General features: G+C 34.0%; 1 protein-coding gene across 1 annotated transcript in view; it reads right to left on the bottom strand.

Annotated features, from left to right (window-relative positions):
• LOC134848279 (uncharacterized) overlaps positions 1–19,110 on the bottom strand; it is a 65,048-nt gene extending 45,938 nt beyond the window's left edge. Inside the window, exon 1 of the mRNA XM_063865670.1 lies at positions 18,878–19,110. Coding sequence (XP_063721740.1) covers positions 18,878–19,108 — 231 coding nt within the window. The 5' untranslated portion in view covers positions 19,109–19,110. The remainder of the gene's footprint in view (positions 1–18,877) is intronic.
• Between the last annotated feature and the right edge of the window lie 4,800 nt (positions 19,111–23,910).

Here is a 23,910-nt window from a genome sequence, read left to right as displayed (position 1 = left end):
GATTTAGGACACTTAACGAGCGACATATTTCGCACAATTAATGCGTAAGCGGAGAGTTAATGCATCTTAAAAATTGTTCCAAATTGGTTGAAGAAATCTTATTTGCCGTAATTTATTTGTTACTAGAAGCAAAACCTATCACTTTGTACTTTCTATAGCGTGTTGATTGAAAATTTTTACAAAATTGTTTATATTTATCAAATTAAATTTTCAAAAAAATCTGAAATTAAAAAAAAATTAGTTTCATTTTTTCAAGCTATTACTGCTTCATAGACCTCAAAAGCAGGGGTGGATCTAGGATTTTATTGAGGTAGAGGGGTGAATTTTCGAAAAAATTCGAAATTTTTGTTGATCTTTTGTTGGTCTCCTAAATCACTATAAAGACCCCATTTTGACCAAATTTTCTACCGCTGGCAAAATTTTGAAAAAACATGCACAAAAAGGCGTTTTTAGGCAATTTTTGTAAAATTTTGATTTAAAAATTGCCTTTTTTCAGCGCGCGCTTCCCCCTCAAAATTAGCATATTTTGACGCCCAAGGCGCCTTTTGAAAAATTTTAGGGTTCGTCACTAAAAATGAATATCCCAAAATAGTACAAAGTGGGAACCTTTTGGGCTGGAAGGGTGCGCATTCCTAAGACAAAGCGGCAAAAACATCCCGTGAAAAATCAGGATAAAAATCTGAATTTGACTGTTGAAAAAAAAACACCCCAAGCACAAATTTTTGGTTACTTTCTTGGTAAGTGTTGTACCCTAATTTATCAAACAATGTTGAACTCACAATCTAAAATCTTTTGAATGTAATTAAACTCATCGTAAAAGTTAATCAGTGAATTGAAATTTTTCTGAAGAGAAACCAAAACCACAACAAATTTTTAAGGCGAAAAAAAGTTTGTTTTTTTAAATTTTTTGAACAACCAAAACAACCAATTTTGGTGCCAAATTAAAAACAAAACGCTTGAGCGTATTTAGGCTCAATCAGATTGGTTTTGGAAAAACAAGTAAAATTTGCAAATTTGTTTTTTTTTAAAGTGATAACTTCATTTAGACTTCAGACGTTCTGACGTTCTTCATTATTGCCCCTCGGTAAATGGTTCCACGACAAAGTTGCCACCTCTAAAAACATTTAAGCCGGGAAGGGTGGAATAAATAACAAGATCCCAGGCTCATTTTGACCATTTAAGTTGCAACAAACCATTTTGAACAATTACAAGTCGGATACTTGCTGCTTCCTGCGCGTTAATAAGAATTGGTAATCTAGCGAGCGAGCATTAATGATCCCAAAATATAACAAAAACGTTGATCCCCAATTTTACAAAATGTGCGCTGAAAATAATACCGAGAAAGAATATGAATTTTAGTTTTTATAGCCCTTGAAAGCCGAAAAAAATTAAGATACGAAATCGACTCTATATCATAATACTGCAAAATAATCCGTCAATTTCTTCAGATTTTTGTCAAAAAAATCACGCATAAATGAATGAATTTGATTTTTTTTCGAAAAAAAATGTTAAACTCAATAGCGGATTTAGGGGTATGGGGGGTGAGGGCGGACGTTCCCCTTTCCTCAGGGATTCGACTCCCCCTGCCGACCCAAAGGGTTATTTTAGTACTATTTTGTACTATTCCCCCTTTGTACTATTATGAGATATTCACTTTTGGATGACCGACCTTAAAGTTTTTCTAAAGGCTCCTTAGGCGCCAATATATACTAATTTTGCGCCGAAAAAAGGCGGAGTTTTGGCTGAAATTTTCCAAAAAGTGCTTAAAAACGCTTTTTTTGGCCTGTTTTTAGAAAAGATGCTTGTGGCGCAGAAAATTTGGTCAATATAGTGATTTGGAGAGTTCATTATAGTAATTTGGGAGAGCTCATTTGGGATTGCTCCAAAAAAAGCAATTTTTCGGTCAAAGTTTTCCAAAAAAAAGCTTTAAAAACGCCATTTGTGGCCTGTGTTTTTCTTCAAAATTTTGTCTGCGGCGCAAAAAAAAATGCCAGAACGGTTTTTTTACTGCTTTAGGGGAGCTCGGATAATGAAATTAGTCAATAGAAAAAGGTCGAAAAAACTCCCCCACCCCTCAACTCGAGAAAATCCTTTCTGATTGTGACAAATGTTTGAACTTTTTTGCTAAAAACGTCATGAAAACGTTTTTGATAAAAATAAAAAAAATAGGATTTGGTTCAAAGCTAAGTTTTTGGCTTGCCTGTCCGCATTGCTAACGTGACGCAATCGGGATTTTGGCTATCTTCTTTTTCTTTGATAAATTTGCTATGTTTCGACCACATTTTGGGTTCGACCTTATGGTCGACTATCCGTTCGATTGTGGTTCACAGAAGTTTTCGAGTTTTTTTCGAGTCTGTTACGCGTTTGTCTTCGACCAAATTGGCGGTTTTGACTACGAATTTTGGGTCACACAGCCTCGGTGTGTTCATCGATATCGGTCAAAACTAAGTCGAATATCTGCAAAGGTTATTTTAGATACTTGAAGTTTCGCGTTATGAATTAATTCATCGCGAAGTGCGCGTAACAAGACATACCTTTGTATGAAATGCATTTTTTAAATGAATAAATGGATAAAATTGAAAAGCTTTTTATTTTGCTATCAAGCTAAATTTTTTGATGCGTATAATTTTCTGAAAGGATTTTTAAGGTCACCGTTTAATTGAATAGTAATCTCTCCTTAATTACTTTCGTAAGCTCAAAATGCCCAATGCTAAAAAGATATATCTTTTTAGGTTGAAGGGTTTTTCAGATGCAGATTTGAACATAGCCCCTAATTTGTCAAAAAAGATCAGAGGGATTAAAGATTGCAAATTAGGCTTTTGCTCTGATACCAGAGAATCCGTGCAAAAAGAAAAAAGTGTTCAGCATTTCATTTTCATCTGTTTTGACAACTTTGTAATTTATTTCAGGGCATTTTTTTAGAAAAGCTTTTTTCTGTATTATATACAACTTTATATACGAGAAGAGTCGGCATGCGTCGAATTCTAAAAAAAAGTATAGAAAGGTGGTTAAGGTCTCGTTTTACCAAAAGGTCGGTAGTTCGAGGCCCTCCATGATGGGTGACTGGTTCTAAAGGCTTGCCTCAGCCTTTAGAACCAATCACCCATCATGGAGGGCCTCGAACTACCGACTTTTTGGTAATGGAGGGCCTCGAACTACCGACCCCCGGGATGACCAAAAATACTAGTCATACAATTTCCATAAATGAAAAAATGCTAGTCATACACTTTTCATGCAATTCCATACGTACAGAAAATTGTATGAAAGGTCTATGATTAGTATTTTTTTCATAAACCAAAAATAATGATTTTTTACATTTTAATTTCTCAAAATTTTGTGGTCGTGTTCGTAACCGAACACAAATGACATAAACCTTGATTACTCACTCGTAGTAACCAACGGTTTGGCCTTCTCGCATTGAAAATGCATTGGAAACAGCCTGATATGTGTTACTTCTGTCTCAGACAAACAATATAACGAAAGTAATGAACTTTCAAATTTTGGCAATAATTTTGAAGGCCTTTTGCAGTTCTCGGCAGAAAAAAATAACCCGAGAAGATTGCTTACAGCAACGTTCCAAAAAGAACTCAACAGCTCCTATGTTGTTGCTCTCCCTCGAGGGTTAACGGTCTTAATTTTACGCGGTGTTTTTCCAGTAAAGAAAAGAAGAGAGTGCTTTCAGGCTACTCGACTTAAACAGTTAATTCACATCCATTTCATTCAAACTTTTCATAAGTAAGTATTTCAATGGACCAAGTTAAGTTTCAATAGTCATCTTATCCGACCTCTCCCCCTCACGCATTGACAAGACCGAGAAACTATAGAGACAAAAACTTGAAAAACAAGAAAAATGAGAAATCAAAAATGGAAAATATATTTAATTTTGTTATTTTTTCCTAATTTAATATTTGGTAGCTTGACTGATCGAATCATTATGTGCCTCTTGCATAGCAATTATTTGTTTTTTTTCTCATGACTATGACAGCAGAGTGAGATGAAAAATTTTACATAAAGTATCAAAAATCTGATGATATAGTGAATTTTAATCAGATGAAACCGACGGATTAAAGTCAAATATCTATTATAGTATTTCCTTTATACAATTTGGCCAAATCTGCCGTGCATAGTTTATTTGAATTCATAATTTTAGAACGCAAAAAGGGGTGTGACTTGGTGTTTATTGTTTTTTTTCATAAATAATTTTAAAAAGCCTCAAAAAAGTGAACAAAATGTCTCCAAAAATTTGTATGTTTTTATATTCAGATGTCCTGCGCTTATACTTGTTTTTACTTGCAGCATAATGGCGTGCCTGAAAAATTACCATTGAAATTTCTGAGGAGCATACCACTAAAATTACCGGATGAACATTTAAAATCGCACAAAATCTAGTGCCATAAGTATAAGAAATTTGTCTTACATTGTTGAACCCGTTGAATAATTTCAAAAAGCAAGTTCTCCGGAAGGACTAAGTTTTTTGCTATTAGTTGGATAATTATTTTTATAGGATTTAGGTTTATCTCGAGAAGGGTCGACTTTTCAAAGTTTTTTTCAAAGTCTAAAAAAATCGGATTTCTACTTCCCTTCAAATTTAATGTATACTGGCGCCAAATGATTCTTTGGAAAAAGTTCTAGGACTGCTCAACCAATTTGAATAAAAAATGGAGCTGAAAACCAATTTTGAGTAGTCAGAAGGTCGAGTTGCTGAGAGAATGGGACGTCCGTAAAACAAGTCGTACTCTCCTTTATTCCGCTACTTATTTGAACCTTTCCGTATTGCTTTTTTGTTGCAAAGCTACTAAGGGACATTTTGCAAATATTATGAGAAGGAAGGTCACCATAAATTATTTTCACTGTATGGACGAACACCTTGGGGAGTGAAGAAATCAAAATTTTGAGATAGAGGAGGCCCGGTTTGAACTTACAGCCCACCCCTGCGTTGAATTAATGTAAATGCATAGATCGATGAACAAAGCTCTAATCAGCGATACTTTAACACTGAGCAGTACATATTCAGGGCTCACTCAGAGCTCTTTCGTCCACTAAAATGAAAGGTGAATCAAAAATTTGAAAGCTCTCTGCAGATCGAACCCACAACCTCACGATCTCTAGTCACACTTTTACCCTCTGTCCACCGTCGTGTAGTCTACCACAGAAAATTGATAATAACTGCTGCCTGCAGACCAGGGGCGGATCTAGGATTTTCTCGAGGGGGGGGGGGGGCGGATTTTCAAAAAGAAATCGAAAATTTTGACGACCTTTTTTTTTTTAGGTCGACCAAATTGATTTTTTGAGCTCTCCCAAAGCACTGTTTTGCCCCTATTTTGGCAAAATTTTGTGCGCCGCAGGCAAATTTTTGAAAAAAATCAGTCAAAAAAGGCGTTTTTAGGCACTTTTTTGGAAAATTTTGACCAAAAAATTGCGTTTTTTTCGGCGCGCGCTCCCCCTCAAAATTAGTAAATATTGGCGCCAAAGGCGCCTTTAGAAAAATTTTAGGGTCGGTCGGCCAAAAATGGATTTCTTAAAAAGCACCAAAGGGGGGACCCTTGGGTCGGCAGGGTGTCGAATCCCTGAGGAAGAGGGTGTCCGCCCCCCCGCCCCCACCCCTAAATCCGCCCCTGCTGCAGACTATAGTAAAAATTTAAGGTGCTGACGACAAACAGTGCCCCACAATTTAACTTTTACACTTTTGACAACGTTTTATTTCTGACTTGATTCGGAATATTCGAGGCATCGCTAAATTATTGCTGAAAAATGTTTATGAAACAACATTGAATCAGCGATGATGAGTCAAATAAATCATCCCGTGGTCGGTAATAAACAAAAAGAGAACTATCAGCCAAACTTGAACATGACAACATCATTGGCTTGAGTGCCGATGAAGTTACCAAAGTTATTTCTGAATCTCAATTGTTATTATGGCGTTCTGATAGAAAAGGAAAGGAACAGCACAGTGGCAAAGACTAGAAAATTTCAAACAATTTATTTTCAATTGGGAAGAAAACACTCGCAACACATTTTTTGCCTATATTTATTAAAAAAAATACTGCATATCCAAATGCCATTAGTTTTGAAAAGACGCCTCACAAAGATGATAGGAGTTTTTAATTGGAAAATATTGTGAATTTAATCAAAATAGCATCATTTGTTAGACAATATTACTGGTTATAATATATAACATCTGTTTTTTTTTCTGCCACAAATTCTAAATAATTTTTTCCATTTTTTAAACTTGATAAAAAAATTGCTTGCTTACAATGTAAAACGCTAAAACAAAACTTTATAATTAAATTTTTAGAAAAGAATTGTATTAGATTGCGAAAAAACGTCCCTATAATGAATGAACAATTGATTGTTTTTATAATTTTATTCAAAAACTTTTAGAAAAAATTACAGAAAAATCATTTGTTTTACTACTATCTGGTTTTTTTTTCGTTTGGTGCTCCGAGAAATCGAGGATAAAAGGATTTTTTTTACATCTTATTAGTGTTGTATTCGGCTCGCTCGAAAGACAACTCTAAGACAATTCTGGTCGTTTCATATGCATTATATATGCGAGACCTTCCAACCTTTGTTGACTCTAACTTTAGTCTTTGTCAGTTGCGTTCGGTTACGAACTCAACCCAAAAGTTTCAGGCACTAAATTTAGAAAAAAAATTAAAAATTTTGGTTTATGGAAAAAGGCTTCAGAGCAAAAACTAAAAATGTTCTCGGTTCTCAACTGAAATTGTCACACCCTAGCCCTACATTTTACGACGAAGAGACACCAGAAAGCCAAAAAACGAGCATTAAATAATTGAATTGTAGACAAAACTCAAATCGATTTAATAAGATATGCTAATGAGGAAATTGCGTACGATGTTTTTTGATTTTTTTTACTTACACTTTTTTAGATTGACAACCAGCAGAGCAGTTTGCTTGAGGAAAAAACCGAACAATTTTTTAAAATTTTTACTGGGTAGTCAAATTGCTCTAGCTTATTTCAATTTAAGAATCTTTGGTTGTTGTGTACTCAGACATCATAGTTGAAAAGTTTTACATCATCGTAGAAGGCTGTGTTGTGCACCCTTTGTCTACTTGTACCCCTTTTGCTATGCGTTTTTTGAAAACAAAAAGAAAAAAAAACGGATGAAACTGAAATTATGACAAAAAAAAGTACAATTTCTGTTTTTTTTAAGGCAAGTAGTTCTGTGTGGTGATAAATCTAAGGCATACTTGATGAATCAGTTCAAAAAACATTCAAACTTCGATCGCTGATAATGTGACTGTGATAGCATGCAACATTTGGTCAAAAGAGCAGTCAAGTTTCAAAAACGGTCGACATTGATATGATTTGAAAATATTACATTCGATGATAAAATTTTCCCAAAATCTTTCTTTTGAGAAAAACAGCTTTAAAAAAACTAACCTATCAAGGACTTCTAAACTCGAAAGTTTTTGAAATCAAGAAAAATCGACGGAGTGAAACATATTGATCAATAAGCCGGAACAGAAACCAATCCGACTTCAAAACGAGACAAAGTTTAAAAAACAAATTCAATTTTTCGTTTTTCTTTTGTTAATTAATTACCTCAATCATTTATTACGATGAAAAATGTGGAGGTTGAGATGGCCCAAGAGGTTTCAATGAGTACAAGTAACAATGGAACATTCCAAGTGACTGATTTACAAAATGAATTTTTGGAATTACATGCTTTAACGACAGAACAAAGTGAAAATATTCAAATAATGAGAAGAAAAAGATAATATGATTGATAAATTACGAGCGCAAAAAGATACGCAAGCAAAGATTGCTTGATTATTCAAAACCTACCCTCCGATTTCCTAATAATGTTAAAAAAAGTATATGATATGAATAGAAATAACATTTTTCTTCCGAATCTTTGCTTGGAGTGGGATGCAGAACCTACAATAGTTTCTCATTTAGGATCATACCTGTTTGTCCTAACTGTGTTTTTTTGCGGGCAGTCTCTTTCTGATGAGATTTACCCAGGGCTTAGGAAAGAGACATAGAACCCTCAGAAACAGCTGATAGAACGACAAAATAATTTGATTGGGAGAATTGTTGTTTTTTCAGAGGGCCCCAGCATTTCTATCAAACAACTTAGCAACTATGTTTCTGTATATTGTTTGAATAATATTTTTTGACTGTTTTTTTACTTACTAGTTTTTAAATACTTTTTTTTGCAATTTAAATTTTTACGGTTTTTTATACAAATTGGGCGATCATTATCCAACACATTTCTAAGAGCTAACCACATTAAAATAAATTTTGAAAGAGAAGCCAATTGCAATTGTAAAAATGAGCCTTAGCTGAAAAAAAAAACTTGCTCTGTTGAAAAAATTTGCAACTATTATATAAATGCGACAAATTGTCGTAAAAAACAGTCGGAGGCGTTGGAATTTACATAAGCGGCGATTAAAAGTATCGGAAACTAAATCTACATACACCATAAAAACCTAAAAACAAAATTTATCTACACGAATCAAAGCAGAAGCTAAGAAAATTTTTATGACATGTGTTTACAAACCACCTGGCTCGGTTTATGAACAACCTGTTATACATTGGAAAGACATTTAGAAAATTTGTTATGCCTCTTGATGGGGCACAAGACACTCGAAAAGTATTTTGGTTTATCAGATATTTTTTGTTCTATTTGAGACTAATAAACACTAAAACACCCAGATGTGAAGCAAATAGATCAAAATCGGTGTAACATTTTTTTTAAACAAAATTTTTACTTAAATTTTTTCGGAACTAAAACTGTTAATCATAATTCTGTGATATATGAAATAAAATTAATATTTGAATTATCAACTCAAGTTATTTTTTGATGCAGACAATTGAAAAAAAACTGACTAAAATCGAGTTTATACAGAAACCCAGAGAAAGTTGTTTTAATAGTCAAAAAAAGACTATCAGATCATTGTTTTATTTTCACGATTCTTGACTGTGAAAACGCATTTAGCAAACTGATTATAAATTCATCTGCACTATTTGACAGTTTTTTATCAGAAAAAAGTCAAGAGTAAAAAAAAAACTGGTGGATAACACCATTACAAACGCAGCAAAATCATCATGTGTCAACTCTATGTTAAGCAAAATGCCGTGAAAGATACAATCAGCAGGCGAAAAATTAAAGCAGCTGACATGGGACAACAAAAAACCACACCTACGACAAAAATTTAACACAGAGTTTTAAAAAAACTGGCAAGAATTTCTTCAAACATGTCAATGATTTAACCGGAAAAAATTAACAAAGAAAAATTTTGGAGATTTTGAGAAAATAAAATTTGAAGGCTTCAATTAGTTTTTCTAATATTAAGAAAAAAAAGAAGCAAAAGAAATGCAAAACAACAGCATAGCTAAGTAGCGGCGACAAAAATTTCAAACGAAAAAATTAAAGTCGGTTGAAATGTCTGAAGTTCTTGAGATTCTCTAAACTTTAAATTTAAATGACAGTACAACTTGCTTCAAATTGAATTATCTTTTCTTAAATTTATTAGTTAACAGAAGTGTTCTAGGGCTGAAAAAAATTCAAAAGTTTTTGAGAAAGGCTAAACTTCCATTGTACTTAAAAACTACAAAACAATTTTGGGTGATTTACAATAGTGAAAGCGAGTTTTTCATGGATCAAAATATTCTACCGATAACACAACTTGGCTCAGATAAGATTAAAGATCAATTGATGTCGTAGTGTCACCCATCGAAACGAACCGATTTTAGTGGGATAACCAAAAGAAATCAACGCAAGATAACTTTCATTATCTTAAAAAAAGTTTTGATATGGTCGATCAAGTACAACTTCCGGGAAAACATTAGTCTAAAAATGATTTTTAAAACAACTATTCTTTTAATTACTGCAGTCAAACTCTTAAAAAAACTATTAAAATCTTAATTATTTCCTTTACTTTTTTTGATATGTAATATATTATTTTCTTTTGAGCAATTTCGTTTCCTTCATCAAACCACTTTAGCCCGTAATTTTTGCCCTACAACTGATGCAATAAACAATATCTTCAAAAAAAGCCAAAGCAGTCAACTTAGGCACGTTTTTTTATACTTTTGTGTTTCGGTTTTCATGAACGACCGACCAATCAAGAGAAAACCCTGAGTGTTGTGAATGTCTTCTTTGAAAAAACTCTACTTCTCGCAGTGTTAAGCACAAAAGTATACAAAATTTGTCTAGTTACTGCAACACTTGAAAGCAATAGCAGTAGTTTTTGGGACGGACTAATTCGCCGCTCACACTGAGCTTTGAAATAAAAACGGATTTTTTTGCAATATTCTTTATCCCAAACTCAGTAAATTGGCATTTTAGACCTCCACCACGTCTCAATGATTGGTTTCAGGTAAAACTTATTTTAAATTCTCAGTTCAGGGAAGTGAAACGTTTCATATAACTTTTAAAAAGACCAGTCTAAAAACTCTTGTTGAAATTTTGATTTTTTCTGAGGCAAAACCAAACTGTGCGAAATGTTTATTAAATTCTTCAAAATGTAGAACACTGGGTTTTATCATGTATCAGGGCAAATTCACAAATCTTCTAAGTGACTGGTACGCGGTCTCAAGTAGATTAGATTTTGATAAACAAAAGCTTTGAACTGATTATGTTCCTTCGACGACACCCGGGTTGAAGTCCCACCGTTAATTATCGTTTTTTCTGTAGCATCCCAGTGATCGCTATTTTCTAGCAGTGATTCATGTATAATTCAGAGTTTTTTGCATAGCTAAACCTGCGATGTTTCAGAGCTATTTCAGTAATGATTCCGTAAAAAATCATTGCTAAAATTCTTAACTCATTCCAGTAGCTTTCAATAGTTGATACGTCTTTTAACTCGACCTTAGGATTGATAGCGCAGAGGAAGTAGCAGATATGTCTATAAACTTGACGGTTGAGGGCTTGTTAGAGCACAATTTTATGCTCATTTTCATAGGTTTTTTATCGCTGTTTCATCGCTAAGAACAAGCCAAATTACGGATAATTTATCGATAAATTTTGCTATTGTGGCAATGAACATCGATAATTCATCGATGGCAATTGCTGTTCTTTCACTTCTTTACAAAGAATGTGACAATTTAGTTCGCCTCATTGTTCCGCCTTTCGATACGAAAGTAACGGAATATTTGTGCTCGGGGTGGGTTTTTTCTTTTGACAAAAAGTCCAGGGTTAGTGTTTCGGATAAAACACAAAATTTCATAACAAATAGTTTTTGGTATTTTCATTTATGAAAAAAAAGCTTATCATACAATTTCATAGTATGGAAAAAGTGCCTATCATAATATTTCATAGTATGGAAAAAATGCTTATTGAGCTATTTTCATAGTATTTTTTTGGTCTATGAAATAGTATGATAAGCAATTTTTTTTTTCATAATAAGAAATAGTATGATCAGCATTTTTTGTCAACCGGCTAAACCTAAGGTGCGGACACACTTGAGCATGCTTTTTTCATACTTCCATTCCAGCGTATAAGCCGAAGTAAGCTTTGATCACAGGCACAAGCAAACTATTGATCCCATGAAGTCCTTACTCGACACAAGTTTTAGCTAGTATTACTTTCTTTAAATTGTGGCGGGCTAATGAAAACTTTCTCCATTTACTCATGGATGTTATTTATTTATAAAAAGAGCAAAGAAATGAAGAACAACTTTTGAGCTTGTGTTGTTTTGTTTTGAACAATTTTGTTATAAGTTGCTTGCAAAAAGAACATTTTAAGCGTAGTATAGTTTTTAAAAAATGGTTTTTAGACCCGGGTTGATTTGTCATAGATAGCTATCGCTGGTTCAGAGATACTCCAAATTTATATAACTCGTAGCGCTAACTCAACGTTATTTAATGGCTTTTTTCAGTGATTATCATGGATAAATTAGCCACGTTAAAATTCTGAATCACCCTGTTTAAAAAACTTTAACTTTAGAATTATTTTTCAAGTTTTGTTACGTGTCTTGTTTTCGATAAAATAGATATTTTAGCTTAAAATTGGCCAAAAGACGATGAAAACCACGCCAATATTTTTTCATTTTTGATTCGCCAGTTCAGAAATAAATTCTGCGGATGTAGACATTTTGAGTGGTACCATTGTTATATCTCTGGAACAAAAATTTATTTGGTTCAAAATAAAAATCGCCAACCAAAAAGTAATTTTTGAACTGTTTCTTTCGTAGCAAAATAGATTCACCACGACCTGTAGAAGTTGAAAATAGTGATTTCAACAAATATTTGTTGTGTAGCAGGTGTATGATTTGATGATTTGCTGAATTAGCGCTTATTCAACGACAATCAGAAATGTTCTTGGCTTTTGCAGTGATGTTTTATCCCTGCATTAACCCTAATTATACCTTGAATTTCCAGTCTGAATTAGAGCTGAATTTTTCCAGGTCATGGATAAATGGCCACTGATCAGGAACAAAATCACCTTGCTGCATTTCTAAAAAGTTGCTGATCCAGTTATAATTATCAATGACAAGTCAGCCCGAGAAACTACTACATAATCGAATTTCCAATTATTATTAAACATCCAATTATTTCAAAAATCCATTTCTACTAAACATTCAATCATTTTCAAACAAAATTAATTGGTTCAATTAACAGATTTTTCTAAATCTTTTTAAGAGTCAATGAAAGTAGTTTAGACTCTTATGTATAACCTGATGATTTTTTTCGTTTTCAGGAACGTTTTTAAAGTACTCTAAGTAGTAGTTAGAACATAGTTGAAAAATGCCCAAGTGAAAAAGAGCCCGGCCTGAGAGCACGAAGTGCCCGAGTGCGGCTCTTTTGCCCGAGGCCATCTTCAGCTATGTTCTAACTGTTGAAAAGTATGTTTTTGCTCTTTCTGAGGGAAAGATGCCGAAAAATTGTGAAAGAGCCCGGAAAAGTGCGCGAAACTATTCAAATGATTTCCTTTTCTTTCATGCGTTCTAATATTTCATTTTTCATTCATGCCTTGTCGTGAAAGAACATATGTAAAAGAGCAAAAACATACTCTTCTTACTACAGAACGCACTTTCATACATGTTAAGGCATTTATGAATGCCCTAAGGTTTATACACAATTTTTGAGTTCAATTCAGTTCAGTTGCTATAAAGCACTCAAAATTTGCCCTCTAACTACGAAAGAAGAAATAGCGCCTTAAAAAACTTTGTTCTCTCTTCTTTAAAAGATTCTTAAATTTAAAAAATTTTATCAAAAAAGTGCCAATCACAAAATGCGTATTTCAAAGTGTTTTAAGGCCATGTAACATTTACTTTAAAAATCGAAAAGCAGTATTTTTGCGTATTTTGACTCTTGCCAACTGTCTGTTTTTTAGGTTCTATATTCTCGCATTTTTCTCTCAATGAAACAAAAGTAAAATTTTATATAAAATTAGATTTCTAGAATGATGACGCCAATAATAGTTTTATATTGTTTTATATTTATGGCATGCTCGCCCCAGTTGTTGTTTCATGTAATTTTAAATTTTAAAAAAGCTCGTCCCAATAAAGATTTTTTTTTCGGGAAAATATCTTAACCTCTTTTTCATTCGACCTCATATATGCTTCAAAATCCTAACAACTGATCTTTGCTACTACAAATAGAATAGTCTTTTGTCTTTGAGAACCTTGTCTTAACGTGCTTCCGGTGAGTTTCTGAATTCTGAAGTGTGCATATGCTATAGAGGGCAACAGAATCAGAAACAACTCAAATCGGACTTAATTAAACAAATCGACAATCTTTTTTGAGGTGAAAAAATTGAAATTAAACAGTCAGTCAACCTTTTTGACAGAAAAAAAATAATTAAAGAAAATGCAGAGCGGATGGAATTACAGCAGGATTTGAAACTAGCTTAAAATGATTTAAAATTAAGTTCTTTTGCAAAATAACCTGAAACATTCATTCATTTCCGTTTGTATATCGCCCATTTCTAAATGACCTTTGCTTAGGGCACCTAGTTTTGAGTGAGAAACACGAAATTTTCTCTCTAAACGTAGACTGAAATCGAAAAAGCGATTAACCGCATAGCTGCATGATCGGGTAGCGGGAAAAAATTGTTTACCAGTAGATGAACAATCAGATTCTGAATTAGATTTGGTAAATTTAGTTCACGCTCGCTCCCGTTTGTCGAATGCAAGCGCAGTGGATCGAAACGAAACAGGCTTACTGTCAAAATCGGGTCAGTTTGTTTATTTTTAATTTGAATTGAAATTAAATTTTCTTGTTTTTGATACACATTTTTGTGTCTATTAGGCCAAAACAGCTGTTTTTGCCTATCTGTTTTTTCAACTATGCCAGGTACCACCAAAAAGCAACTTGTTTGACGACGGTGTCAGTTGATCTTTATTAAGAAATAGAATACGGGACTTCATTAAAACTCCAAGTATAAAATTTCATTAAATCTCAATCAGAGATTCAAAATAAGACTACAACTTTGGTGATTCAGGGATCAAAGGCGAGAAAACTTTCAAGGATATTGATTTGAGGATGGTGAGAAGATCTGTTTGATTAGTTTTTGAGGCGCGTTGTCTCTCTTCAAAATGATTAGTTGAAAAAAGTTAGAACAAGGTTTGTTGCTGCCCGGGTCGACGTACTCGACTTATGTTTCGAATTAGAAAGTCGAGCAAGTGCAATTTTAAGTCGAGCAAAAAGTCGAAACCTACCCAATTTCGGTGGAGAAAATTGAACCGAAGGTCGAGAAAAACAAAACATACACAATTTCGGTTAAAAAAATCGAAACCTAGTTCGAGCACAGTCGAGCACACTGAGTTCTCGTTGTAAATTGAACAAAACATTTCAAGACAGGAAAACTTCTTGTTTTTTTGACATTCTTTTTCTTTTGGTTTCATTCCTCTTGGCATTATCTTAGAATTATGCAAAAAAACACATAATAGAGTCAATGAAAAGCATGTATCTTCGCTAGCAGCACCAAAATTCAAAGAAACACTCAAATCTTTTTTGCTTAATTATTAGATAATGTCAAGAGGCAACCAAAAGAAAAAGAATGTCAAAAAAGAATAAGTTTTCCGGGCTTGAAAAATCTTTCCAATCACCACAAGACCTCAGTTGAACGAAGTTTGTTCGATTTTAGATTTTTTACATCATTAAAAAAAGCCACAGAAAACACGCAAATTTTTTTGATAAATCCGCTTGAGTACTTAAAAATTGAGCAATTTAATTGTTACATACTCCTTAAATAAAGATTGTTAGTTTGAAAACATTCCCACTCTCATTTCTTCATTCTCATTACATCATGTTTTTTGGAAAAGTAGAATCAGTACCAAGATCAAGAAATTATATGCCAGTAACAATTACTAGTGCAAGGTCAAAAGTAATCAAATTATTTTCATAGGACCAAATGAATGACTATCATCAGAAAAACAATAAGAGAAGCCAAACAAACCTCTTCACCATCAAAATCAAAATGTAATGTTCAGAATCATTTCAATAATCATTTGAAGAAAACTAAGGCTTACTGCCTCTTTTCTCAATTTTTCAAACCTAATTTCATCATCTTAAAACTAATTAGAAAAACCAATAGTCTTGAGTAAAAAAAAACATTTTAAGCAAAAACAGCTATGAACAATAGAAAAGAGCTAGGATACTTAATTAGAAAGTTTCCGCAAACGCAGTACCAGAAACACTCATTTCAATCTTTTAATAGCTGATCTGAATTACGAATTATCAAAACTTTTTAAAAAGGGTAAATACTCTCCAATGATCATCTTGACATTGCTTTGCTTCAGCGGAACATTTGTCGTGTTAAATCGTCTAAGAAAACTATTTAAGAGTAAGACTCATTTTGAAAAAACGTATTAGAAAATTTTGTCGTTATCTTGAGATTGTAATATGTAACTGTCTAAGCTATCAGCAGAAAACAAAACTTGTTTTTAAAAAAAATGCTTTTAGTATTCAATTTCGCAATTCATCAAAAACCATATTTGATTTTAAAAATAAAAATATCCCGAACTGCAATTTACACTGCCCAGGTGTTTCATTCAATGTAATACGAAGCCATTTCTTAATAAAATTTGAGAAGTATAAACGTTGGGCAGCATACAAGCTGCCGCCGTTGTATAATTGTTTTTTCTCCTGTTCTCCAAAAACAGTTAATATCAGTTTTTTGTTTATAGAATGAAAACTAGCATTTCACTTAATGATAATAAGGCATGATTAATTACCAATCTATTTCAAACTCTGAAAATTTTCTTCACACATCAAAAATATAGCATAATTATATAAAACCTAATACAAAACAACAAAAAAACATTAAAAGAGAGTGTAAATTTCTGTTATATATGAAAACGTTGAGGCAAGAATACGCACATTTTTTCCGAAATTGAGACGATAAACTGTGTCAGCTTATGAAAAAAATCTGAAATTATTTGAATATTGTTCATTTATATTTTTCTTTGAAACCTTTTCAGTTTAAAAACATTTTTAAAACTTTCCTTTAACTTTTATCTTGAGTGCTTTTTTTTCGACAAAGTTTTGTCACATATTTTTTTAAATTTGCAAATTCACATCTTTTAACAAACACTGAGTTGTCCTCCATGGAATGACAGAATGTAGTTAAAATTATAAGCATCACTCAATCGAACACTTGAAAAGATTACCTTTTTTTGAAGACAATAAGCATCCAATATACAATTCAGAAGCGGATCCAGGATTTTCGCGAAAATTAAGTTTCATCGGTGTGCATTTCCCCTCAAATTTAGTATATATTGGCGCCGAAAGCGCCTCTAGTACACTTTTAGAGCTAGTCAGCCAAAAATGGATATCCAAAAAAAGGCGCAAGAGGTCAAACCCCTGAGGGGGGAGGGGGGGTTGGGTTTGTTCTCTTCTTCTTTTTCCCTAATCCCACTACTGATACAATTTCATGACTTTTTTCCGACAAAAATTATTTAAAAGGTAATAATTTCAGCCAGGGGCGGATCTAAAAAATTCTTGAGGTGGCGGTTTTTTCAAAAAGTTTTCGTAAACTTTGTCGACTTTTTTTAGGTCGACTAGATTGATTTTCCAAGCTCTCTCAAGGCACTAAAAGAGTTTTTTTGGCAACCGCTTTCCCTCAAAAATTGTAAATATTGGCGTCGAAGGCGCCGTTAGAAAAATTTTAGGATCCGTCAGCCAAAATTAGATATTTCACAATAGTACAAAGGGGGACCCTTTGATTCGGCAGTGAGTGTAAATTTGTCCAACGCCAATTATCCGACGCCAAAAATTTATAAAATTGTCCGACGCCGATTATCCTACGCCAATAATTTGTAAATATTGGCGCCAATAATTTGTCCGACGCCAATTATCCGACGCCAATAATTTGTAAATTTGTCCGACGTCGATTATCCGGCACCAATAATTTGTAAATATTGGCGCCAATAAGTTGTCCGACGCCAATCCGACGCCAATAATTTGTAAATTTGTCCGACGCCGATTATCCGACGCCAACAATTTGTAAATATTGGCGTCGAAGGCGCCAAAATAGTACAGAGGAGGGATCTTTTGATTCGGTAGTGGGTCGAACCCTGAGGAGACGCCAATAATTTATAAAATTGTCCGACGCCGATTATCCGACGCCAATAATTTGTAAATATTGGCGCCAATAGTTTGTCCGACGCCAATCCGACGCCAATTATCCGACGCCAATAATTTGTAAATTTGTCCGACGCCGGTTATCCGACGCCAAAAATTTGTAAATATTGGCGCCAATAGATTGTCCGACGCCAATCCGACGCCAATCCGACGCCAATCCGACGCCAATTATCCGACGCCAAAAATTTGTAAATATTGGCACCAATAATTTGTCCGACGCCAATCCGACGCCAATTATCCGACGCCAATAATGTGTAAATTTGTCCGACGCCGATTATCCGACGCCAAAAATTTGTAAAGATTGGCGTCGAAGGCGCCAAAATAGTACAAAGGAGGGATCTTTTGATTCGGCAGTGAATCGAAACCTGAGGAGACGCCAATAATTTTTGGCGTCGAAGGCGCCAAAATAGCACATAGGGGGGACCCTTTGATTCGGCGGTGGGTCCAACCCTGAGGAGACGCCAATAATTTGTAAGTTTGTCTGACGACGATTATCTGACGCCAATTATTTTTTAAAAATTGGCGTCGAAGGCGCCTTTAGAAAAATTTTAGGGTCGGTCAGCCAAAATTAGATATCTCAAAATAGCACATAGGGGGGACCCTTTGATTCGGCAGTGGGTCCAACCCTGAGGAGACGCCAATAATTTGTAAGTTTGTCCGACGACGATTATCTGACGCCAATTATTTTTTAAAAATTGGCGTCGAAGGCGCCTTTAGAAAAATTTTAGGGTCGGTCAGCCAAAATTAGATATCTCAAAATAGCACATAGGGGGACCCTTTGATTCGGCAGTGGGTCCAACCCTGAGGAGACGCCAATAATTTGTAAGTTTGTCCGACGACGATTATCTGACGCCAATTATTTTTTAAAAATTGGCGTCGAAGGCGCCTTTAGAAAAATTTTAGGGTCGGTCAGCCAAAATTAGATATCTCAAAATAGCACATAGGGGGACCCTTTGATTCGGCAGTCGGTCGAATCCTGAGGAGAGTAGAGCAGCCCCTAAATCCGCTACTAATTCTAGTTATACTAATTTTTTGAATTACACTTGAAGTTTCGTAAGAACCATACTTTAATGTTTGGTGGGGATGAGAGTTTTTTATTTTTCCACCCAAACTTTGAAAGAGAGTTTTTTCGTGGCGTTTTTTTTTTCAGAAATTTGAACTTCACTTTGTCCGTTTCAACAGAAGAAAGGATCGGGTCTGCAAATTTTATTTGAATAAGTTTTTTATCTGAAAGCTTAATTTTAAGAAATTAATTTTTCTTATTCACATATGAATTAAATCATAAATACTTTATCATAAAAAAATAGGTTTTCTTACCTGAAAAGCTACAATGAGGAATGTGAATTTTCTGAGGTCACTCTTTGACAGAATGTAGAGAGCGAGAGATGTGTTTAGAATGATACTCAGCACAGACAAGATAGGGTTCAGCACCCGTTCCACCGACTCAGCTTGCGACACATACTTGTCGTAGTTCTCCCACGGCTCCACCGGCTTCGAATCCCTGCCTCCGATGCCGTCAATTATTGAGCGAGTGGTGAAATTTGGCATCATTTTTTTTAAAAATGAATACGCAAAGTTGAAAAAATTTGTTCAAAAAGAATCAAAATACGTTTGAATTTTAGGCGAGCGCAACTTGACCGTTATGTATAATCAAATGAAAAGTAATGAGGTAAAAAAAGTTATGATGTATTTCAGACTACAAATTTTAAACTCACAGTCAAAATTTTCAATTTTTGTGTCTAATTAAACTGAAGAAGTGTTAAATTATTGCGTTCTGTTTCTATTGACGTATTTCTCTGATAAAATAATTTTATTTATTTTTCACGGACTTGGAACCAAAATGTTTATGAGCTTCGAGCAAGAATAAAAAGTTGAAAAAATTCTTTCCAGCAGCGAAAGCTTCAACAGAATTGGTGAAATAATAAGTCTAAATTCTGTTTATTCTGTGCCATTTTGGTGTCCATAGTTCCTGTATTCTGCACTAAATATGCCATGTCAGCATTTTGGCCAATGAAAATTGATTGAACAAGACAAGGTATTGGTAAGGACTGTTTATGAAGGTACATTCACTTCACTTTTAGACGTGTTTGGGGGCATCTAAAATTGCCAACTCAATCCAAAATAACGGTCATTTTATTCTGCACTTTAAAATTAATATGTCAGTTTTTTCTGAATTTATTGCCAAAAACTAATACTAAAAGTGCCTGGCTATATTGATTTTGAGGATAAAATTGATGAAATAAAATTAAATGAAGCATGAAATATCCCTAGCTTGCAATAGCTTGCAAAAAAAAAACAATATGAAGTGTATTTAAACATACAGTTATACAAGGGGCTGATATAAGTGAAATTTCATGTTGTGAAGTATCTTCAAGTTTATCGAATATAGGGTGAAAAATATTCCAAGTTTATTAAAAATTGATTGATAGGTGGAGCTTTATTAACTATTTTTTCATATCGCTATTTGTAAAAGAGCTGTAAAAAATATGGTTAGGAAAAAAAGGAAACAGAATAAAAAATGCTATAAAAAAATTTTGAAGCAAACTCATCAGATGATTTTCATTACAATTATTAAAGAAACAAAAAAAAATTGAAAACTGATCTACAAAATGTCCAAAAAACTACATTTTTGCGTACTTCCTGAAAAAAAATAACTTTTTTTATTAATGGGAAAATTCGAAAGAAGCTTTATAAGCGGTCATTTGACTGTGACGATTATGCAAGTGTTCTGATTCGAAAATCAACTTGTATCCAAAAATATCAGATAATAAACTTTCAATGATAAAATTAATTGAGAATGGTCTCTTCTTCTCGGTTTTTATGCCTGAATAACGGTGTATGACTGGTAAAAGAAAAAGTAACCAAAAATAAACATTTTCTACCCGTGTAAACTTAGAGCTACAGCAAAAGCACTAACATAATTGAAAATCTTCTGAGCATAAAATATTGCTTCCCTTTAAATAGACATGTAGAAGCAATCTCAGCTGGGGTAATTTTAAAATACGAAAAACAATCGAAAAAGGAGCAGCATTAGGAGGCAATTTTGAGAATTATCAGTCCAACATAGATCAAAAATGCTACACGGGTCGAGGTGCTCGCTTTGTCGCGAATTTTTCAACCAAAAATTGGAAAAATTGGTGCTCAATCAGTTCTCGGCATGTTTAGACTTTCTCGACCACATTTCGGTATTAGACTTTCTCGACCAAATTTTGGCATGTTTTGGTTTTCTCGACCCAACGAAAAAAGTTTTCGACTTTGTCCGACCCAGTACAGATACGTTTTGACTTTCTTGACTAAAAATTGATATGTTTCGACCTTCTCCACATTGTCGACCGACATTTTTTAAAACTTGTTTGTTCGAACCCGCATAGATACGTTTCGACTTTCTCGACCAAAAATTGTTATGTTTAGACTTTCTCGACATTCTCGACCAACATTTTTTACAACTTTTTTTTGTTCGACTCTGCATAGAAACGTTTCGACTTTCTCGACCAAAAATTGATAAGTTCCGATTTTCTCGACATTCTCGACTGAAATTTTTTGAAGTTTTGTTTTTTCGACCCCACATAGATACATTTTAACTTTCTCGGCTAAAAATTGGTATGTTTCGACTTTTTCGAATTTCTCGACCGATAATGTTACAACATTTTTTTTCTCGACCCCGCGCAGATATGTTTCGACCTTCTCGATCAAAAATCGATATGCTTCGACTTTCTCGACCGACTTCGTACTGTGCTCGACCTATCTTTCGACTGTGCTCGACCTATGTTTCGACTGAGCGTGATCTATGTTTCCACTGTGCGCGACTCATGTATCGACTGTGCTCGACCTATGTTTCCACTGTGCTCGACCTATGTTTCGGCTAAATAGAAGGATATCTGTTATTTTTCTACTGTGCTAGACTTATGTTTCGACCACGCTTGGCCTATTTTTCAACCGTGCTCGACCTATTTTTCGATTACTCTGGTTTCGAAAAAAATGTATGAAACCTGTTTTTTCATAGACTAATTGGGTGGAATTGTATGATTACCCAGGTCGAGGTGCTCAGACACATGTGCTTCAACTCGACACATGTGCTCGACCTATGCTTCAATTTTCTTGACCAAAGTTGGGTATGTTTCGACTTTCTCGACCAAAATCGTGTATCTTTCGACTAAAATTGCTTCTTGACCGCAGAATTTCAGTCGGAGATGCACTTGCTCCACTTTCAAAGTCAAAACATGTGCCAATCACCTCGACATGGGTAATCATACAAATACATACATTTAGTCAATGAAAAAAAAAGGTTCAGTTTTCATACAATTTTTTCGAAATCAGGGTAATCGACTGTAAACGTAGTTTTCTTTTAATTAGCGGTGTATTGACATAAAAATAAGCAAACTTTTATTCCGTGAGAGGAGCCATCATACAGTTTCTATATTTGAAAACTGTAAGACAAAATTTTCACAGTTTTTTTTCGAAATTAACGAAAAGTAATCATCATTTTAAAGAACAAAAAAATTTTTGGGTCCAAACTTCAAAATTTTATCGGTTTTTTTTCTTGCAAAGTGTGTTTGTATGGCAGCTTCTTATATTTTGTAAGCAATCAAACTTTTTATCCAAATAACTCAATTTAGAAGAAATTTACATATTCTAATAAAAAATATAGAAAAAAAATACAGGAACAAAAAAAAGTTGAAAAGTTTGCGTTGAAAAAAATGCTCTTTCTATGAGAGAAAAATGATAAACAGAGCCGTAAAAATCGAAAAAATTAAAGTCAGAGGTGAGAATAAAAAACAAAGCTTTTAGTGCTCAAAATTTTTAAAAATTTTTTCATTAGAATTAGTCGAAAATAAAACAACACCACAGAATCTTAAATTTGTAATTTCTAAAACCAATACATAAAAATAGCATAATGTCGAGGAGTACGGTAATTACTGACCTTCATCTCTTCGACCAATTATGAGGCAAAATTTAAAATAAGCGCTTGAGAAGTTTTCTGAAAAAATACGATGTAGCATGTTAGTATAGATTCCCAAATGAAGAAAACATAGTCGATGCTATCTTAGATTTCACTGAAAGACAGTTGAGAACGAAGAAGAAAATGGTGGCTCCGTGTGTAAGTAAAAATACTTTACGAAACATTCGACAACGTTGATCACAATATTTTACGGGAAAAATGCGATCTCTAAGATTTACGAGAAAAATTTGTAAATCTTTTGAGGTCACACATTGAGAATCGTAAGCAGTACGTTAGTTATGACGATTCATTATCGGTCATTTAAAAAATCAACTATGGTGTAACACTAGATGGAGTCCTGGTTCATTTGTTGTTCTGTCCTAAAATTTAACTGAGCGCGGCTTTGCACCTCTAAGTAAATTAAGTTTGAGGAAGAACTAGAACAAAACGTATAGTTCTGAACCTCCTCTGAAAATAATTTTTGAATCGCTGAACATAGTTTTTTTTGTGTTCCGGGAATGCTTGAAAAAGACGCAAATTTTTGGTCGAAATTTTCCAATAAGTGCTCAAGTACGGCAATTGTGACCGGTTTTTTAAAAAATTGACTGTGGCGAACAAGTTCTTGTCATAATAACAAAATAATCGTTTCTCGAAATATTATGAGCCGAAAGTGGTAAAACGTTTGAGATGCTTTTCGATAGACACCTTAGCTTGCCTCAACTCGAATTGAGAAGGTTGGCAGCAAGGCATAACTTGCCTATTATGCAGTGCTGTTGATACATATATAAAACCAAGCGCACGTAAAGTGCTCCAAATGGGCCCTCAACGTTGTATAGAAAAATGACTAATAACACTGCAGGAAATACTCCCGACCAAAAGTGATTAAAACTGAGATTTTTTATGTGAAAACCAAGCGATGAGGAGGTGTGCTTAGTCAAAAGCGGACTTTGGGGGGGGGGCGTGGTTTGATGCAGACGCTTTTTTTTTTTACTCAGGGATGTCACCCCGCGCCATCCATAGAGTCCTGATTTTCAAGTGTTTATGAACACTTTCAGCAGACCGACCGGAAAATTTTCTTTTTAAATCATTCGTAATATGTTTCGGCTCCAAATTTTATCAATTTTGATGGAATTAAGCGTGCCGAAAATTGCGGTTTTTTGGTCAGCACTTTCAAAAATCCAATGCCAAAAAAAACACTACAAGTTTTTGTCACTACAGTCGGTGCTCTTCATGAACATTTTCTACTTCTTACGATTAAAAGACACTTTAATTTTCCTTGTCTTTCATTTGAATATTTGTAGAAAAACACAGAAAAAATTAAAAAGCCCCATTGGTTTTAATTTTTACAAGGATCAAAACATCGAAATATCACAAAAAAAATTGCAAAAAATAATAAAATGCTATTCGCTAT

This window comes from Symsagittifera roscoffensis, chromosome 6 (genome assembly GCF_963678635.1).
Source record: "Symsagittifera roscoffensis chromosome 6, txSymRosc1.1, whole genome shotgun sequence".
NCBI lineage: Eukaryota > Metazoa > Xenacoelomorpha > Acoela > Convolutidae > Symsagittifera > Symsagittifera roscoffensis.
Note: the sequence above shows the minus strand (reverse complement) of the source record. Positions and strands in the feature narration are given on the sequence as shown.